The 21,412-nt window shown below is 41.9% G+C and overlaps 1 protein-coding gene across 4 annotated transcripts in view; it reads right to left on the reverse strand.

Annotated features, from left to right (window-relative positions):
• The window catches only part of TIAM1 (TIAM Rac1 associated GEF 1), an 84,025-nt gene that overhangs the window by 25,316 nt on the left and 37,297 nt on the right, over positions 1-21,412 (reverse strand). For 3 of the 4 annotated variants that reach the window (XM_062573210.1, XM_062573193.1, XM_062573183.1), the window contains 4 exons: positions 21,022-21,126; positions 17,454-17,535; positions 12,632-12,718; positions 9,030-9,254 (listed from right to left, as the gene is read on the reverse strand). In XM_062573210.1, the coding sequence (XP_062429194.1) occupies positions 9,030-9,254; positions 12,632-12,718; positions 17,454-17,535; positions 21,022-21,126 (499 nt within the window). The remainder of the gene's footprint in view (positions 1-9,029; positions 9,255-12,631; positions 12,719-17,453; positions 17,536-21,021; positions 21,127-21,412) is intronic. The other variant, XM_062573200.1, reaches the window with a different exon arrangement.

Here is a 21,412-nt window from a genome sequence, read left to right on the forward strand (position 1 = left end):
CACACTCTGGGGCTGGACTCAGAAAGGTGGCATTCCAGGTACGACTCCCTGCTTGCATCCTGTCACACCATCAGGCCAGTGAATATCCCCCTATGGATTATGCCTTTCATGCCATTAAGTTTATTCTTCAAATAATGCAGAAAAACCTGAACAAAATGCAATGGGTGCAGCAACTCACAAAGCCACTACTTTTGAAAATCAAGAATCAACAGCCTATGTTAGTATCTCTCTCTCTCTCTCTCTCTTTTTTTTTTTTTTTTTTTTTGCTGTTAGCATGTAGCATTTAAACATTTTAGTGGAAAACCATCACTTTTCTGTAACAGAACAGAAAATGTTTCAATTTGCTATATATATGTAAACAGCCCAAGAGCATGCTATGATGTTGTCATAACCCACTGGTCCAGCAGCCATGCCCTATTCAGTACTAGGTTGAAACACGAGCATGTTGCAAAGGTAACGGTGATTTAGCACATTGAATGCAGCACCAATTCTATTTAAATCCCATGATTACTCTTATGGTACTTTCTATTTTCAATTAGACATTTCAATTTAGGTAAGTCACGTGTATTTGTCTATAAAGGAGCATTTGACTAAATAGCGACGCTGTAAGTGAAAAGGCAGTGGTGAAGATAACACACATCTGTTATTCTGATATGTTTCAGTTTAATGCAACAGGGTTTGATTAGAAAAGCGATAGTAGAGTGGATGGGCTGCTTCTTCCTTTTTTTTATTAATTTAAATAAAATGGCAAGCTGTTATAAAGATTTTGAAATAACTGGTTACACATTTCTAACACATTTGCTTGTATTTGTACTGGACTGAAGTATGTTTCATGAAATAGAAATGATGGTATCTAAGATGTTTCCTAAACGAACAAGAAATTCAGTTCTGTTGTCCTTTTCCTGCAATTAAAAAGCCACTGCTCTTGTTTCAATGAGTGTTATGTTAATACATAAAGCTGGCTGAAGAACACAGATTAGGCTCTCTAAATCAAGTCTGAGGACAGAGATCTAGGTCTGTGTTCTTTAGCACTCAACTTTCAGCTGCTGTTATTGCAAGCTTTCAACCACTATTAGCAAAAAAAAAAAAAAAAAAATCTGGCACAATCTTACAAGAATTCCACCGTATTGAGTCTGGAAATAATGTAGAAAATTGAAATTCAGAAATCTGGAACTAAAATCAGAAAATATTCCGCATACTAGATTGTATCTAAATTGGACACCAAATAAAATCAAATTAAAAGGATGTAAAAGCTTGTAAGGGATGTTTGGCAATATAAGATCTATTTGAAGAAGTGTTTTCTTCTGTACAAAGTTACTCTTGCTGTGCCTTGCTCATATCCATCTTTACTGCCTTCTGATCTGTTTATTAATGTGTGAAAAAGAGACTTAAAACCCTTATGCTATAAAAGAAAAATCTGCTAGGTGTCATAATTCAGTTAGAGCAATCCGCATTTATTCATTACAATTAATTTTCCACTAGAAGTTGTGTGAAATGAATCCTGCAGCTGTTTATCGAGCCACGGCAAATAATGTTTGTTTGGGGAGGGGTTGCTTTTTGCTTTTAAACTGTCACTTTTTCTTTTCCTGTATACTAAGACACCACTTAATCTGTTTCCTGCAGTGTAAACGCTTTTACCCAGTAGACAGCAATCTTTCACTTACGTCTTAATGAGCAGTCACACAGTACATGTGCTCAGGGCATTTCTAATAGTCTTAAGCTGCCAAAGGCAAGGTGTACTTTAGCAGGTTTATCTGTTGGTTGTTAAACACAGGCAACCACCTCAATAACGCTGCACATTCCTGAAACAGCTATTTAATGCCTTACCGTTACTGTCCCATTTCTGTCAGGTTCATTACATCATTTTATTTTTGCCCTGTAAATCTTTACTTAGCTCCGCAAGGGAGCTCTGAGGACAACGCACCCATTTCCTCCTGGAGCACCTGAACACTGCCTCAGCGCCACGGCTTGCTAAGGACAACAACGTGTGGGCTCCGCTTGGCCTTAAGGAATTGCAGAGGGAAACCCAAAAAGCAGCAGGAAAAGGGGACAGGTCTATGTGGCCACAAGCATGGGTGGAGGTCTCAAGAGCTCCCAGGTTGCCTCGGCAGGATAATACCCACGACATTATGACTAAAGCCCGTTAAATAACTTCTACTTACGGCTTGAACTAACAACATAAAAGGAAGTTTTATACCACTGCTGCAAAGGTGCTGGGGCTTCAAGGCCTGGAGAATTACGTCAAACTTAAGTACCAGCCAACGGCTGGCTAAAATTTTCCACACTTCCAATTTGCAGGGTTGCTATCGCTTGAGATTTTAACAAGAGTCCCATAATATCTTTTAGTGCTCCTAAAGCCTGACTCTTGGTGCCAGATTTTTTTTTTTTTTTTTTAACTGGAATGGAAATAAATATTCCTAGCCAAGCCCTGTCAGTTGTGGAGTGTGCATCTTCTTCTTCTGTGGCTCAGAAGTGTGCATCCTGCTAGCACAAAAAGCAGCATACAAAAGAGCCTACACGTTTATCATTTTAGGATCCTGATGCCTTATTCCTGAGCATGTTGAACCGGCCACCGGGCAGCAACAGGAGGCGCTAGCAAAGGCAGCCCCTCGCCAGCATGTGAAGTGCTGCAAGTCACAAGCAACAAGGTTGGCCACCTACAACCTTTGCCTCATGGTTTTCCGGTGCCTTCATCTCTCACGGAGGCACGCGCAAACCGCAAGGCACTTTGGTTAAACAAAGGGGAACCTGAAAGTCGAAAGGACGGAAGTCACCTACTGAGTAGGGGCGCACTGTCTTTCGGCTCCGCCAGGCCTACTTGTTCTCTTCTTTCCATTGCCGCCCAGCCAGGCAATGAGTTGAACAGAAATAACCACTTATCCACTTATTTTTTGCTGGCTTCCCTAATCCAGTTCATCGCACGGCCCTGCACGCATTTGTTACGGTACAACTCGGGGGAAACGGGAGAGCCACTGAGGAGAGCTGCCTAAACTCCCAGGGCCGCCTGCGGCGGTCATGATGCTTCTGGTACACCTGCAGCCTTAGGAGCATCAAGGCAGCAGCTGAGTGGGGCTTTTGGAGCTAATTTTGGAGCTAATGAGAACTGAAGTGCCCAAGTCCTCATACAAGCCCCGGAGGAAGATGCCCTCCAGCAAATCCGAGTGCTGCTGTTTAATGTGTTACCACTCCTCACTGTCCCTCAGCCAGAGGTGACAGAGGGGATGCAAAAGGGACAGCAGAGTAGGAAACAAACCTATGCCTGGCCACTACAGGTATCTTAGCTGACATTGCCATCAAAGGCAAGGCTGTGAGGCTGCTAAGGCACCGGTGTGTGACCCGGAGCAACCAGCGCAGTGATCTGCAATCAAGATCTGCCAGAATGTGAAGCCTGAAGTCGAACCCTAGCCAAGACACTCAGGTGTCTCTTACTCTTACACTCAGGTGTGAACACCCTTACAAGAAGTATTGTGGAGATGCCGGTGGCCAAAGGCTTCTGGGGATCCATGCTTGACTTTCATCTTAGAAGCACGTAACTTACCTGGACAATAACTTCCTTAAACAGAAAGTGACTTTCCTAACTGCTCTTGGTAAATAGCCCCACTACTACAACTGAGGCCTTTTCAGAAATAAAATTTGCCATTAAACTGAACAGTTTGCTTGCAAATAGTTAGGGATCTGTCTCTCTGAGATTAAGTTTTACTTGGGACAAAACTCGATTTATAAATCCACTAAACAAAAGGTTAGTGTAATTTTCTTTCCTTTTTAGAAGAATTCTGATTGGCTTTCAAACACGGAAACATAGAAGAAGGATACATCATTTTTACATTGGGTTGTTCTGTCCCACTGGGAAGTCCTACAGAACTGATTAACTTTCACAAAGACACTGCAAAACTCAACTACAACTGTCTCAGTTACAGTCAACAGAATGAGCAAAGGACAGTATAGGAACACACCGGAAAACTGCCTTTTCTGGAGGGCTATAGAACAAATCCTGTAAATGTCTTTTCCTTTTTGATAGAATCTTGCTGCTTGCATTTGTACTTCAAATACATAATACACTGTTCAAATATGGAAATATCTTTGCAGAATGTCATCTAATGAAACCACCTCTATGTTGAAAAATGCAGGCAAAATTAGCCTTCCCTTTTTCAGCTGCCCTGCAGTCACTTTTCACCCTGACCTGTCCAGGAGCCTAGTCAAACACGTGTCTAAGGTCATGTACTTGAGTAGTCTGGTTGGAATAAACAGGAATACTCATGTGCTCATGCACTGGAAACCAAGGATACTGTGATTAGAATAAAACAGCCATTCCTTCCGCGATTAACGCATTTCACTCTATCGCTCAGTATACGGTTACATTAAATGACTTTGGATTTTAAAACCAAGACCAAGTAATGGGACGCAGCTCACGGGCTGAGCGCAGACCTCCCTTCAGCTCCAGCGCACTGCCAACAGGCACGCACGGGGCCAGCAGGGGGAGCGGCAACACAGCAAGAATATTCAGAATATTCAGATTATACATCTGCCCGTGGTAAAGCAGGCGCGCGCGCCGCAGCGAGAACGGGTAGCTTCAGACACTGCGGCGTTGCAGTCTGAAAAATCAAGTGCTAATAGCCACGCTGCTTATTTCAGCAGCAGCTCAGAGGGACTTCAGAAAAGCCAGGAGGGAGACTTCAAAACACAGTCCTCACCGAGACAGAGGAGATCAGTGAAAAACTTCTACAGTCTTTTTGCTTTTAAGCTTTTTAAAAAGCAGATCTTGTGACAACAGTTCTGCACATCTGCAGTTAATTATATGCAAGACCCTCAGATTGCTGCTGCTATAAATGCCACTAGAACTGCAACATCAGGTGTTGAAAGATAACAATATTTTTTGATATGCTACATAAGAGATGAAAGTAGTTGCCTGCCTTAGGAAAAAAACTCAGAAGAAATTAAGGTTACTGTTAGTTTCAATGTGTTCTGAAATCCAAATTACTTGACTTCAGAGCTGTTGAGAGAGGACAAAGACAGAGTAGAAAACAATGGTAGTGCATTTGCAAGTTTGCTTCATCTTTATACCACATTCGTTAGTGAATGCGTTAGCTTGGTTCTCCTACTTTCTGAACGGCAAAATAATAGATTCCTTAAAAATATCTAGCTGCTTCATATCTACAAGATTAATATACTCCTTCAAAATAGTGGTACACTTCCTTTTTAGCAGCTACTTTCTACATAGTGATTTATATGGCTCCCAGATAATGCCTACACACTGCACCTTGTGCTAGAGTCTCTAAAATATATGAGTATATAAAGCCCAGACCTCAGAAATTCTACCTCAGAATATGAAAAGAGTATGAAAAGGTACTTTGTTGTGGGGAGACCACAAGCAAATACAGATACTACTCCCTACTCACATTCCCAAATTCCAAAGCTTCTTCTAATAACAAAATATCTCCCTTATGCTTTGCTGGATCTGGGGGCAATGCAAGTGTGAGTTTTCAGCTTCTAATGAGAATTCACTGGGTCAAATGGGGCAGACCCTGGAGACAAAACACTGCATGTGGCAAAGGGAGGCAGCTCTCAGTGCTCCTTTTAGGCAGTAAGGAAAACATGTTGTGTTTCTCCAGACAGAATGAGAGCTAGTCCTCCTCAACCAGCTTTATGCAGACTGTGTCAGAAGGAGAGAAGATTGAAAGCCGGAACAAATATTAATAGATGAAAGAAAGAAAACTTGCGGTTTTGTAAGCATCGAGCAGAGCAAATTCCTAGGGGAAAGTATACATCATATCCAAGATGCTACTTTTTATATCAATTAGAGATGTAAAATCCAAGGTCATCTCAAGAATAATCTATTAAGAAAACACAATGAAATAACAGCTGCCACAGAGCTGATCTGCAGGCACTAGCCCCAACCTCAGTATATATAATGTAGTTCCAGATAATGAAACAGCTGTAAATCACATCACATTTAACAAGACCGCTGGCAGTCACTCCATGGAGGTCAACCCAGAAAACCAGAGCAATCTTTGCTCATGGAAGACCTCCCAGCAAGTAAGGCATTAGGAAAGCTTCCTAAAAAAATTAATTTGTAACACAATACCTTTCTAGTGAAAAGATATGGAATCATTTGCCTTACATAAAACTTCTGTCCCTTGCTGCCTTCATGACACATGGAGAATTGCTACAGTGAAAAACGGTAATGACAGAACATGAGTGTAATCAGTCAGCCAGATCCTGAATTTGTGGAAAATGGGTGGATCTATAGGTGATTTATACCTGCTGGTATTCTGGCCCAATCATGTTTCACTCTCCTGCTGAAATGGAGGCTATACTAGTTCAGGACAGAAAAATAAATCTTCATGCTATAAATAAAGCATATAATAGAAATCACTGAGCTGATTTGCACAGCCAGCCAAGCTGCCAGTAATCAACAAGGATACAAATAAATGGGTCAGTGGGTATTTCATACTTGACTGCTCCCCACAAGAAGCTGCAGAGCTGAGACCAAAAATCTAAGAATCAGCTACAACCCCCCAGATAAGACCATACACTTCCTTTCCAAATTTCACAGCGATATAATTTTAGATAACAAATCCCTGAAAAAGCACAGGGCTTTTTCATTCAGTAAGTAACCATTCAGTAAAACACTGCATTCCACTATCATCTAAAAAGAGAAATTGATGGCGAATATCAAAACACCTGCCTTAAATTTTGATGCAGATCACTGATTTTGCTCCCACCTCTGGCTAAGTAATTCCAAATTAGAACATCGCTGTTGTTTAGTTTTTCACAGTCTTAATGCCATTCTTTAGAGGCATATTTCGTATAGCAATTACAGGCACTTTCAGAAGCTGTCATAAACACCTGCACATCTGCTGATGCACTATTTTGCTGCTTCTGTTGGTTAAAGAACTACCTGCCTCCCCTTTGAGGAGGAATGATAGCAATTCCCACCTAAGCATTTGCGGTAATCTGAAGGAAAGTAAGCGTCAAGAGAGTCCTAGCCTTCTTTACCTCCTACTGCATGAAAGAAAAAAATGAAGGACCTGACTACAGCACATCAAAAGCAACAGACAGCTGTGCCAAGAGAAATCTGAGTGCAAAAGGAAGCGAGAGCCTCAGCCTCAATCTTGGGGAGCTATTTAAGAAACAGGCACTTTGTGCCATCAGACAGCTAACATGCTTACTGCAGGAAATGGGGAGAAAAAGCAGATGTTCCACTGCACTACAGTAAATGCAAAAGCCAGTCTGGGAAAATCATATAAAATCTACGAGGACAGACATTACTCAAAGAGGGCAACACAGAGGAAGTTGAATCTTCAAAGTGGCAGAGGCAGGTGGTCTAATTTTGGTGTGACATGTTGATTAGCTGTGTCCCATGGTTTCATTTCACATAATGCACAGTGTTATTACTGAACAAATCAGTAATAACACTTCAGATGTTCTTCAGATGGATTTGGCAAACCATAAGCTTCAGTAAGGAAAAGGATCCCCTGATGACATAACTATTCAAAATGATAACGCATAGAGCAATGACGGTGGCAGAGACGCTGCTTATTGAGACCAGCTCTGTTACCAAATGTGACCACCATAGTTTAGAAATCACTATGTTGCATGACATGAAAATCCCAATTCCCACTTCTTCACAGCCAAGGTAGACATATACTTTAGTGAAGAACTGGGGTGCAATACTTGGCATGCATTTCAGTGAAAAAGCAGAGGTGAAGACAAGAGGATGCCCCCCCCCCCCCACACAATGTACTAGTGTTATGTGGGAAATAGGGACATCTTGTGGTCAGCTACAGACATTTACCAGGTGAGCTTAAGAGGCTTTTGTACTGAAAAATCAACTAACTGGGAAAAGTTCAGCGAAAATTAAAAAGAAAAATGTCCTCCTGAAAATGCTGAGTTTAGCAGATGGGTGAAAGGAGAAGTTCCTTTACCTAACAGCTGTGCAGCTCTAGCTCGACCAGCTTCCTTACCAGCCCCCCCTCCCCCTCGCTTCAGCTTTTATTAAGAATGTCCAAAACAAAAATGTTTTATAAATGTCAAAACAACTATTCTGACATTTCTGAAACCTTTACTTTGACGTTATAACTAAGCATTTTGACATATTCAAAATCCATTCACTTTTGATTGGAAGACAGTATTTACCTCAATTCAAAATGGTTTGGGATATCTAGAAACTACATTTTGGCCATTCCTATATTTTAAATTGTTCCAAAAAAATAAAGCAAACATGTATACCCAGTATCCTCTCCCGGCTTGGAGAAGAGGGCATTAAGAAACATTTCTCTGAATATGCAGGACAGGTAGGAGGAGACACAGTGCAGGAACTTTCCTACTATCCCAGTGCAATTTCCAGTACTGCTGTTGTACAGATCTAACGGCTAGCAGCCATCAAAAGAGCTGGTCCTGCTCTTCTGCAGCCATTTCTTTCATCCCGGCATAGGTGCTTCTCCTTATCTGGTTCAGGAAGCTAAACTGGTATAAAATAATTCACATTTTCCAGTTTTCTACCAGTTTAGTTCTCTGAACAATCCACTGTGGTGCGCAAGAATGCTTCTTCCTACCACCATGTGCTGTGGGACCAGTTAGACATGTTTGGCCATAATGTGAATCCATGCCTTTAGGTTTTGAACTGTCGTTATGCATTATCTATGTGTCTCATCTTGGCTAGCTGCAGAGAGGGTGAATGAATGCCTGTCCCCTCTCCCTGCCGTGACATTCATATATTCTATGGGCAAATCCAGAGACAAAGCTATCTCCCGAGCAGACCAGAAGTATGTCAGCAATCAGTCCTGCTACTTGCCCAAGGCATATCTGGATCTATGACAACATATATTTCACAGCCTGACCATGTTCATTGCTACTGCAGATTATATCCTACTGTTTCCAGAGCTGTCTTTTATTATCTGCCCAGCACATCTTGGCTGTAATCCCTCTCACTTTCATCAAAGAAGTTACAAACACGGATCAATGGGATCACATCAGCATACTGTAAATCTGTATCCTCCTCATGGTACTTTCCACAGTGAAGCCAATACCTTGGTTGCTCCCAGCAAATGTCAGCATGCTGTCGCTCAGGTCAGATGGGTTTTCCGAGCGACGTGGCGGTGGTTGCATTAATTTCTGTCCTTCCTCTATCTCAGGATATGTACGCACTGTAAGACACAGCAACGGCTGAACAAGGACATCTTTCAGCAAAGCTGAGTCCAAGTCTTCAGCAGCTTTCTTGTTGATCTCAACAATTTCATCGCCAGCTTTAAGGCCTGCAATGTACAAAGAAACAGGTAAGACTTGCACAGTAACGTTTCTGTTACCCACAGACATCAAGGAGCTCAGCTACGGTATTTATGAAGTGCCAGACAGTGCTATGTCTAGACATAAAGTAAACATTTATGACTGCAAATGATACAGAAATTTGATGGACTTCTGCAAGATCTGTTGTCAAGCTGGTATTCCATTATCTATAAGCTTGAGGTGCCCTGGCAGTCTCTCACAATGTACCAACAGCAAGATATCCCCTTTTTCTTCACATCACTCTGCATTTATGGATAGATTCAGGCTTCTGAACTCTCCACCCATGCCTGGGAAGGAAGGAGTGGTGTGAAGCAAGTGTGAACTGGGTCTATGCCTCTGCTTTTGGTGAAGCAGGACCTCAGCAGGAACACATCAATGAATCTCTCAGGACAGTTATGTTATTAGGCTAGGTTGGTTCTTTCTTTTACCCAGTTTATCATTTTCCATATAAGTGAATGTTTTTCATTGCTACATCTAAGAAGAAACAAAACAGGCAAATCTTCAAAAGGTAAATTCTAGCGCATGTTAAGTTAGTCATGTTTTTTTCAATCCAATTTCAGGAGCTTTTTATAGCCCCAATGCCCACGGAAAATGGAGATCTGCAGAGAAAACAGCTGGCTCCTGCTCGCCTTGGGGCAATGCAGCAATGCCAACAGGTGATGGGTAGCCTTCCAAAGGTCCCTCAGGAAACTTGACCTTCTACTCAGCCAGTGGGGCCTGCTCCCAAGCTGGCAGCAGCATGCTGGACCAAGTTTTAATCCCAAATAATCTTCTATCAGAGAGCAGCACATCAGGGAGTTGCTGTTGACAGCACAGACCACAGGAGCTGCACCCGCCACCAGCTTTTGGCTCTACTCCAGTCCCTGCATCCACCCAGGTCCCGCTTGTGGGCCCAACTGATGTAAGCCTCACACAGTGGGAAAGCTCATGCTGCAGCAGCCACCAAATGCAGGACCATTTTGGCATCCCAGTTATCATCCTGGTAGGGCTCCCTGTTGTCAAACTGAGAGCCCACCTCTCTGCTCCCCAAGCTGAGAGCTGCTGTTTGCCCATGAAGCACCCTAGTGCAGTGCAATCATCTGGTCTGGGAGATCAGGCTACTGATGAGCCTTACCACCCTTCAGGCAGGATGAAAGGTATGGCTTAATTAGCCTGAGCTGGGAGCAGAGCTTGGCTGCATCCTCCAGGATACAGGATACCCATATTTGAGAGAAAAGCTTGAAATGGGGAAGGGAGGAGGCTAAGAGCTTTAACCCTCTTTCGGAAAATTGAGATCTCTCTAAATGCATGTAATTGTGCCCAGAAACTGTGGTGTGGAACACGGTTTCAGAAAGAATAAAATGAAATAAATAGAACAGCTACCAAGCAAATGGACCATAAAATCATATTTGAAACAAGGACAAAACGAAGCAACTCAAGCATTTCGTATTATTTCATTTATTCTACTTAGTGATGCCATGTCATAATAGTAGCACATTAATATGCCTGCAACCATAAACATTGTATTTGGGGTTTCATTTACTCTTTGTAATCCTGTTTTTATATCATTTGGGATAAAGCATCATACATATCTCAGTACAATCAAGCATCTCAAACTCCAACAATGGCTTAGCTAAAGCAGACCAACAAAAAAATCATAAATGGTAAAAATAATGAGGAGAAGATAGTATTTAAGACTTTTTAACTGGAAAAAAAAACATTGAAAACACTGCAACTCTTCTGATTAAACTTACTATATATGATTGCATTTGACTGCTGTCAAATGCAGACATAAATGTAAATAATGGGAGGAACTGCTCTCTGTAACTGTGGGTATCTCATAAAAATATCCCATCAAGGAGTGCTCACACAGACGTGGCTTTTTATATCAATTATTAAGAGCAAAATATCACTAGAAGCTTGTTTTAGCAGTTCAGCCCCCAGGAGGCAGCCTATGTTCATGCATTTGTTTAAATTCTTGTTCAAACATTTTCTAAAAGTAAAATAAGGAAGCCTTTCTGAGAACTCCCCCTCTGTCTCGACTCTAATACTCTCTTTGCTCGCCACAAGACACCCGCAGACTTTTATTTTCCTGCTGCAGGCTGGCAGGGAGCCACCTGAGTTCAGGGCTTTTGGCAGATCCCCTGTCCTGGTCAGCCAGGGAATCACCACCGCTAGCACACGGGCGAGGGGGGTAAAGAGGGACAGGAGAGGGAAACACTGGCTTTTCCTGCTTCATCAATATACGCAGAAGCCTCCAGCACTACCAACACTGTTTTGTTAAGGTATAGATAAACGCTACAGGCTCCCTGCAGCCAAAAGATCAGTCCCCCTCCCCTTTCCTCTGCTTCCTCCTTCCCGATTTCTGTCCACGCAGCCCTGACCCTCCACTGTGCCACTTCAGGCACTTGCTTCACTGCAACACAAGCTAACTCCATTTGCAAACGAGTCAGAAGACCACTCATATATTTCTGCATCGGCAGTTTTCTGTCATGTCAGTGAGCTGAATCGGCTTAGCAAAGAGTCAGCACAAGGCACAGAGCTGGAGCGTTTTGGGGAAGAATAGCCCACTTTGCTTTCAGCAACAGCAAACTGTTGAATAAGTGGTGCAGTAGCATGTAATAACTCACCAAGAAAACTCTGAAGATGTTTTTGAGGACTCTGCGTACACTGGTGGGTTATAATGAGAAGATAGTCTTCCCACTCTGCATGCTCCCCTTACTATTCTTAAAAACTTGGTTAGGTTTCAGCTGGCCCAGCTCCCTGACCAGCCCGTCCCGTGACTGCATGAACTGTGCAGTGCCAGTGTATCACAGAGCGCAATAAAAACGGGTGACCAACAGTGGGAAAAAAGGGAAGGGCATGAAAGCCTCAGGGGTGACTTTAGCTTAGTTAAGCTGCAGTGAAACCATACTCTGTTCTGCATTAGGACTAACCTGGTGAGCTAGTTATCTCTGCTGTCTTCTGGTCCAAGTGCTGCCATGCTTCTGGTAATCACTGGAAGCAACAGTAGAGTCGCAGCCACCGAAGACAACAGGATGACTTTTATTCTACTTCTTTCTCACCAGGCAACTGACTTGAGAGGGGCCTTGCTACTCTTTCTAGCTGCAAGGGGCATGCTAACCATGCTATATACATAACAACTCAAAATTAAAAGAGGTTGACTATACAGCACAGTTGATTCTAACAGCAGAACAGAAGAGTATTTCAGGCTCTTCCCAAAAGACCATAATGTCTTTGGGACAAGGATCTTGGTTTGGTGGGACTGTAAAGCATTCATCTCCATAAGCTCATGGTCTATGCTAGGAGAACAAACAAAAAAAGACAGAATACCAAAAGCATTTTAAAATAGGGAGGTATCTTTTACCTTTCTTGAAAGCCAGACCCGTCTCTTTGACACCATTCACATAGAGCCGGCGAATCCCTTCCTCTTCCACAGAGGACAGCGAGAAGCCTAGGGAGACACGCAGCAACGCGGTTAGGACAAGCTAATCATTTTCAGCATTTCCTAACCACTGCATGCTCTACTGATAAGGCTCTTTTCTCCACAGTGGGCAGAATTCTTGACAAAGCAGCAGCCCGCTCCTAAAATCCTTACTTACATAGCTAGCCTTTACTCATGAAAGTACACCCATGCCATGCAATCACGAACACTGCTTGTGTAAGGAAGGCTTTCAGCATGAGACTTCCCCCCTTCTCCCTTTTCTTAAAACTTTACAAATATAAAGGGAAAGTTGAAATATAGAAGCTGCTATAAGAAAAACCTGATTTTAATTTCTGAGTTTATATAAATCATTTACAGTTTTATTTGCGGCTATCACAGCTGCAAAGTGTTGAACTCACTTCAAATTCTCTTGCCACAAAAGGTCATTTCAAGAAGTTTGCTGTTTGCAGACAAAAGCTGTACAATGCAAGCCTGGAAACTAAGAATTATTGCTGGCATGCCATCCTTAACCCACTCAGGGCATAACAGTGCAGCATAACAGCAGAATATCAGCTTTTATTTTTTGAATTTCCTGGACTAGACAAGTTTGTAAAAATGCTCCCTCCTCTTCTCCCCCTTTCTTTTCTCAGCTGCTCCTTGCATGACTTGTTATTTGCCAAATCTCAGCTCAGCACACATTTTGTAGCTACGCTGTAAACCCACAGAACAGCCTTACAATGGAAGTATTGACACCACCTTAATTTTAGCAGTGCAAATGGTACTGTTACATTTGCTGCCAGTGATTTTCTTGCCATTTGGATCTGACATTGTGTAAGATAACAATGTGTAAAGGAAACTGTGTTTGGTTAAACAGGTTTTATTTATTTACTGTTGAGAATTATCTAAAGTAGAACATTTGCTTTTCTGAAACTTACTCCCTAAATGGGGATAGGCAACCATTTGGTCTCTTTTTTGTTTCCTAGAAAAACGTTTATAAACCTGTTGGGGGAGATATTTGTTCGTCATGGAATCAGCCACCAGCCAAGAGGAAGCAGATGTGCTGAGAGCCTATTCTTACTTAGGACTCCCTTTAAGTTGATGTTTATGGATGAGAAGTTATTTTTTCATACATCATTTAAAAGAAAAAAAAAAAAAAAAAAAAGGAAGAAGAATGTGGCAGCCTAGCAGTTAGCAGCATATGGTGATCCATGACTTACTGAGCTACTTGGAACCTGCTTGTGGGCTTCTCAGTTCTGACTAAAATGAAAGTTGTGAAGCTTACTCAACACATCTACTTCAGTGGAGAGAAAAACTCCTGACTAAACAGAACAATAGATGTAAAATATAGTAACTACTCATTGTCATCACTGCAAAGCTTACCTGGAAAATCCTAAACCAGAAGCATAGTGATGCATTTAGCAGAAGACTGCAGCTTGAGTCAGCACAATACAATACCCTTTTGAAATATAAACGTTGTTTTACAGCATTACCTTCACTCAAACTACCACAGAGCTAAAACAAGGCTGGACTGCATCTCAAGTTCTTGCTGTAGCTAAACTGTGAAGAGATTAGTGCACCCACCCTGGCTCAAAGCTCCATTTCTCTTCTGTGAGAGGATAACTACCTCCTTCAGTCTGCCAAGGCTAAGTGCACGTGCAGTTGCTTTCTACTTTGGGTTTCAGTCAAAAAAACAACAACAACAACAACAACAAACTGAGCAGTAATTAGTGGGTGTAGGGAGCAATTACGTGTGCTGTTTAAGATCAGCTGAGTGATGCAACTGGCAACAGCCTCAAAGCGGTCATCTCACAAGTACACTGAGGTCCTCTGCAGACAAGGTATGTGACCATATCCCAGGTGTAGCTAAACAGTGTTTACTTTTGCAGTTGTGACAGCAGCTGGGGTACCAGTGCTTTCACATCCATGAACACCAGAACAGGGAACTGCCCCAGATGAGATATATCTTGGTCAAATACATATAAATGTGTGTGTGCATATGTACATATGTATATATATGTGTGTATGTATATGTATGTACAAATACATACATACTTATATACATAATGTATAGGTGTGCACATATGTGCTCAGCAACATCAACAGCAACAAGCTGACAAATCTAATAAAGACAAGGTGCAACAGGCTTGTCAGATGCTTCAGGAACGTCCCTTAGCACAAGGACACTAGTGGGAGTAGAAATACTGCACAATGTCCCTAGCTGAGCTCTCCCTGCAATGCTCTGCTCCCTCCTCTTCACATCACTTGAACTCAAGGTGTGCTCAGACATGATGGCAAAGTGCCCCTAAAGGCCTGCTAATGCGCAAAGGAGCATCTCTGCTCCTTCCCTGCCACCAGAAAGTCTTAAGTGGCTTGAAACAGCCTGTAAAGCCAGCAGAAATCTCTTCACTTTTGTTATTTTACTTTTCTGCCAGGCTAGTGAGCTGAACTGGCTTGTCTAACTGTAGCCTTAAACAAAGCATTTCACCTCTCCACCTTTGATGCCGTATCTGTTAAATGGAGATAACAGCACTAAGTCTACGTTGTCAGAATTAATTAATAGCTGCTTCTGAAGTATCTTGAAAATTCCAGATAATTACTAGCAGTATTATTACTATAGCTGTATTGCTAGTAACAGCAGCAACTAACGTCATGGTCATTTTCATAATCTTACACATTTTCAAAATGAACTTTTTTCCAATTCTTCTGGAGAAATCCAGGTACAGGGAAATTAAACCTCTGTTTTTAAAATGTGCAAGAAGTATGAGAAGAGTTGAATGAAGCGGAACAGAACAAGTAATCATCAGAATACAAGATCGTTTAGCAACCCAGACTTCCGACTGTGATACTGGTTCTTGACCCAGTCCCACACACTTACTGAAATTTTTGCAAAGGGCTTAGCCTCAAGTGCCGCCCAGTTAATTAAGAACCAATCCCCAAAGCATCTCTGCTCACAGAAAGACTTATGCAGGTACTTAGATACTTTGTGCAGTCATATTATTGATTAAGATTTTTTTAAAAATAAAACCAGTAGCAAGAACCCTTAGGCAATCTTGTTAAAAGAATTTATGCCAAAACAACAAAGCTCTGATCTTTGTGTTGCCGTAGCTAATGAACGTACTCAGCTTTCTCGCTAGATTGTGTAACACATATTGCCAATGTTAAATCTGCAAAGACACTATGGAAGTACTAAAAACTCAAATGTACTTAACATACAAGACTGTAAAGGATCTCAGAATGAACCCCAGCTTACACCAGACACCAAGGCACGATCAACACAGCTGTCCCCCCACATCTAAGCATTTCAGTATACACTTGTTACTGTACGGACAGAGCACCGTTTCTATAAGATACATACAGAATATAGAAACTGCTGCCATTTAAAGTCAAAGTAAGTTTTGCCATTTCTTTCAATGAGACTCTCAGAGTTGGCTCTGGTCCGTTCAGCATGCACTCTGTGCAGGGTCAGGGCCGCTGCAATGATACGCTACACCCCATGTCTCAAACAGCTGATCTCATTTCACAGGACATTACAGTGCATTTCATTGTCTTTCCCTTCTTTCACTTAAAAAAAAGGGGGGGGGGAGGAAAGGAATAAACAGGAAATGCCGAGACATCCCTAATTCTTGCAGTGCTTTCAGGCACAGCATAATTTTTGAACCTATGGCCATTGCTGTGCTATTTACTATTTCTTTCTTAGGCCTTCAGGATTCAAACCGCAGTCAGTACCACTGCTTTGTAGCAGAGCTCAATATTCGAATGGCCTGCAGCCGTATAACAAGCAGTTTGGGGATTCAGAATTATTCTAGTCATTAAAACAGAATATTTAGATAAACACTAAAAGATGCAGATTGGTTGCCTGTAGGGTAGGTTGCAAAAATAATGTTAAAAAAACACAACGGAACAGTAATTGCCAAAACAAAGGGCAAACTCACTGGGCTGAAGGTCTAGCTCTTCAAACACTGGAAGGCTAAAAACTACCACCACCCTCAATATAAAAAGTAGGAAAATTACACTACACATAATTATGCATATATGTAGTTATAGAATTATGGGTGCAACATGTCAAATTCTGGGTTGAGAAGCCCATGATGGTTCCGTGTAAGGGCAGTGTGCACCACATCCCAAAACCCAAAACCTCAGGGACAGTTGGGTGAAACAGGAACCCCCAGTGGGTGCTGATGACAGGACGGCGAAAGGACTAACAAGCCTTTCCTGCAGCAGCTGCCCACCGCAGGGAGCACCCCAGGGGGCCGGCCGGAGGTGGCCGTGCACCCAGACGCGGACGGGGAGCCCGCTGTGGCCCCGCTGCAACCTCAGCTCTGCACCGGGCGTGCTGCAAAGCCGCCCCAAATGCCTTGAAAGAGATATTCACACTGCGAGTGACCGCCCGCAAAAGCAGGACGCTCTTTTCTGCCACGTCAAGCGGTGGTAGAGCCGTGCACGTGCCTCGGCCGCGCAACCTCCGCAGGCTGTGTTTTGAGGAACTGCACAACCAAGAAAGCGTTTGTCCTCTCTGTCACTGTAACTTTCTTCAAAGCTACACATCCCACCTGGTTCAAGCACCAGAAGAAACTGTGTTTGGCGCACTACAAATAAACGCCGTCCCGCTTCAGGGCAGGAGTGCTGCCTTTCTGCGGATGGCACAGAAATCAGATGTGCTGTTCAACGGGCCTTTCAGGTACATTAACGACTAGCAAGTAAGAGCCTGCTTACTCCAGAACTGACTTGGTAGGAAGGCGAAAACAGATCAGGGAGAGAAGCTTACCATAAGTATCAGAGGATGCATCAGACTTCTCTATTTGAATGTGCTGAGTAATTTTCTGACAGATTTCTATTTCTTTGTATAGCTGAATAGAAAAAAAAACAAAAAACAGTATGTTACTGTGGGAGGACAGGTTTATTGTACTCATTTTGAACATATTTTTTTTTTTAATTACAGGAGAAAGAAAGGGACTGTGGTCATTATTTATTTATTGAGCAATTTTCTCCACACCTGTGAAATGTATTAGTAGTGCAGCTATGCTTTATTGTTAGGAACACATTTAAAGGAGAATGTGGCATTTTTCTACTGCCAACATAAAGGCAAGGATACATCTATTTTACTCAGTCAATGCAATTTTGAGCGCACAAGAAACAGGGCTTCCAATCCTGTTTCTGTATTTAATAACTAGTCATTATTTAACATTTGCTGCTCATATTAATTTAATAAGTCATTGCAGGAATTTAATTATTTTTATAGTCCTAAAATCGCATAGAGGAACCTTGTTTCTTAAATCTACTTCTTAATTATAAGACTCTCAGATTTTATATACAGTTCTTTTTTTCAGCAAGAAGTTGCACCTTTAATATCCCCCCAAACCTCTGAAATCATCATAAACATCCTCACTGGGAGACCAGAACAAATTCACAGCTCCAAGTAATAATTTAGAAGCCTAAACATACAGTCCCAATTCACTCTGCCCTTCAGGTGCTAAGCAACACTTCTGCAGGGCTATATCCCCTCATCAGAGTTTGCAGCTTAAGTTAACAGGAACTGTGCTTTTCAATCGCTTACATTCTTGTGCCTTGCGTCATATAGTACTCCATTCCAGTTCTAACAAATACCTTTGAATTGGTGCCTGTCGCACCATCTGAGATGGGGAAATTACATTATTCCAGACAAAGTCACCTGGGCCAGATATTTAGAGGCTCTGACCTGACATCTCTGGCAGTCAGCCCTGACGTACCCTAAGTCATATATGAAGTCTGGCACAGCACAGGTTTGAAGTTGTTTTTCCATAGCACAGGCCAGAAGTTAAGTATCAAACCATCCTTTCTTCTTTGGAAAAAATAATAATAATAAAAAAATCACACCCACAGGTGACTGGGAGCCCTCAGGTAAATATTAGTTTTATCTCCAGCTTCTATTGATACTTATGCATGTGTTTAGTTGTAAATGTTATGTACAACAGAGTAATCATATAACCAATTAAATTTTTGTATATAGCAGTGCTGTAAAATTCAATGAGGATGCCTTATTAGCTATATGGTTAAAATGTAGTTTTCAAGTATAGGAATCTATTATTAAAGACTTTTAGAACAGTTGAATGATATTTACAAAAATCACCATCAGATTCCAGCAGAGGTTTTAAAAAGACAAAAAGGAAAAAAAAAAAGAAGAAAAAAATGACTTCCACTGATTCTTCAGACACAGTATTTTCAGAACAAGAACTGCATCTGATCCAGGCAGCATCTAATGAAGGCAGCTATCCTGAGGAGCAGCATCTATCCTGCATGATCTGGAGCCAGTGGGGAGGGTCCTCGTGCTGTGACAAGGACATGGGAGCTTCTCACCGTCCACATCCCAAAGTGCCATTTCAAGCAAGAATCTCTACAAAAAGAGAGGCAAATAACTGGGATCCACAGGCTTGAGCTGAGCCATGCAAACCAGAGCGCTGGTCCGGGCAGCAGCGCTTACATCTCTGGGCCACGAGGACCTGCTGACGCTGGAGGCAAGCTGGATACTTGAGGCCACGGCACCTGACGCTGTGCCTCCAACGGCCCTGGAGGCACCACCGGTCTCTGCAGGGAGACGGTGATGGTGTTACTCCAAAGGACGACAGTCCAAAGCGGTCTCCCTGCCTCGGACAAGGAAGGCACCAACTCATCTTTGCTCCACACGGGCAGATTTAATAACAGTATAGGGCAGTAGCTCCAGTGCCTTCACCCTAGCCTCATCCTACCAGCAAGATCTTTGGGGAGGCCTTCGGTCTCCTGGCTGTAATTAAAGCAGTGGGTTGCTTAACACAACAGTGCCACCTAAATCTTACCAAAAGTAGAAAGTCTGGCACGCAAAGCTTCAGCCAAAACATTCCAGCACTTATTTTACAATAAAAGGTACTTAAAGGTATTATTGCCTGGTAGAATACCCAGTGCTAAATACCCTCCACCTGAGCCCTTAGTGATATTTTTTAACACGTAATAAAGTGAGTTTGTGAATTCTTAAAAGATGATGTTAGAATACAAAGCATCACCTATAATGTTTTGAGAAGGAAATGAAAATAGATATTTAACCTCCATTTCTGACTTAAATTCAGCAGCTGATTTGCTCTGCAAGAAAAGGAATATCGTCTTAAGAAATTACGTTTACCTTTTCTGCAGTAATGTACTTTAAAAGCACTTTATTAGAAGAAGGTAGCTCTAGCAAGGTGACATCAACATTAAATGATACTATGAACAGCCATTCAGGAGAGTACAAAAATGCACGTGTTATTATATCATATTGCAAGAGAGTCATTTAATCAAACACTTAAATAAAAGTAATTCAAATTTTCCTATGACATAACCACACACATACAAACAGGCAATCACACAAATGGAAGCTGTCTTCATGATATTAGGTTAGGTACAATCTGACAGTACTTATCTATATTATGATCTTTCAGCATGCACAGAGTCTCTCCCACCGTAGAGTTTTGGCTTAACTTTACATTTTGCAGAATAAACAGTAACTGATGATTATGTCAACTCTATAGTCCCTCAGCATCAGAAAAGTCACAAAAGTTCCTCGAGGCAATGAAAGTTAAAATCTGTCTCCTCTAAGTTTTAATTCTTCCCAGCTCGTGTTAATTTCCCAGTTTTAGTGCTCCACTAACACTATTTCTCACCGGTTCTTTTTCTTAACACTGATAACGGCAAACCCCAGAACTTAATTATTAAATGAACAAGAGCATCCATAATTGGCAAAGTTTTGCTTTTTATAAATAAAACAGCTACCAATAAAAAAGGCTTTAAAAAGCTTTACAGTGTGCATGTCTAAAATTATAGAGTTAAAACATGACACTAACTCTGTTTGGTCTTTTTTTTCATCTCTCATTTCAGAATTCCTTTGAAGTCTGCTTTTGAGATGCATGATATGAAAACATCTGACCGAAGCAATTAGGAAAGCATATTTTCACACACAACTCCAGAGCTTTTTAACCTCAACTTTTACCTTCCCAGTTAGGAAAAAAAAAAAAAAAAAAAAAAAAAAAAAAGACAACAACAACAACTTACGCACTTAAACCCCCTTTAAAAAGTCAGACAAAGAAATCTAAACAAGGAATATTCAGACCTCAATGCTGTGACTATAAAGCAAATGAGACCCTCACACACGCACAAGCAAAACACCAATTCTTTCCTGAGGATGGAATGTGTCGGGAAACTGCTTTACTGTAGGCCAAGCTGCTATGGCCAGCAGAGCACTCTAATTGTAAGTAAAAAAGCATAACTCTGCAAATTACAGATACCAGACAAACACTAATTAATAGCATCCTACAAAGTGTCATTTAATTTTGCTCTGAATGCAGCATTACCAGTTCATAGATATCCTCTTCTGGCTTTGGTACATAAAATCGAATCTGGTTTTCGATCAGGAATTTAAGACGCAGGTAGTGAGCGGAGTGATCCAGCTGGTGGGTCTGCAAGAAGTGGAAAAGAGGATTTAGAAGAGAAAAGCAATGTCTCGAATTATCTACAGTCACAGAATGGAGAGGCAGTCACAGGGAGAAAGAAAGAGGTGGGACTGTCCCAGCACCATCTTTCGTAAGAGGTCTAAGGATTTCCTGACCTAAACAGGAACCTGAACACTCTCTTCTTCCCCAGAAATTAAATGTTCCTGTCAAGGGCAGCGCTATTACTCTATGCAGCCTCTTCAGTTCTGCTTATTTGGCACTTCCACTCCATCCCAGGCTACTGTCAAACTAA

This window comes from Rhea pennata, chromosome 1 (assembly GCF_028389875.1).
Source record: "Rhea pennata isolate bPtePen1 chromosome 1, bPtePen1.pri, whole genome shotgun sequence".
Taxonomy (NCBI): domain Eukaryota; kingdom Metazoa; phylum Chordata; class Aves; order Rheiformes; family Rheidae; genus Rhea; species Rhea pennata.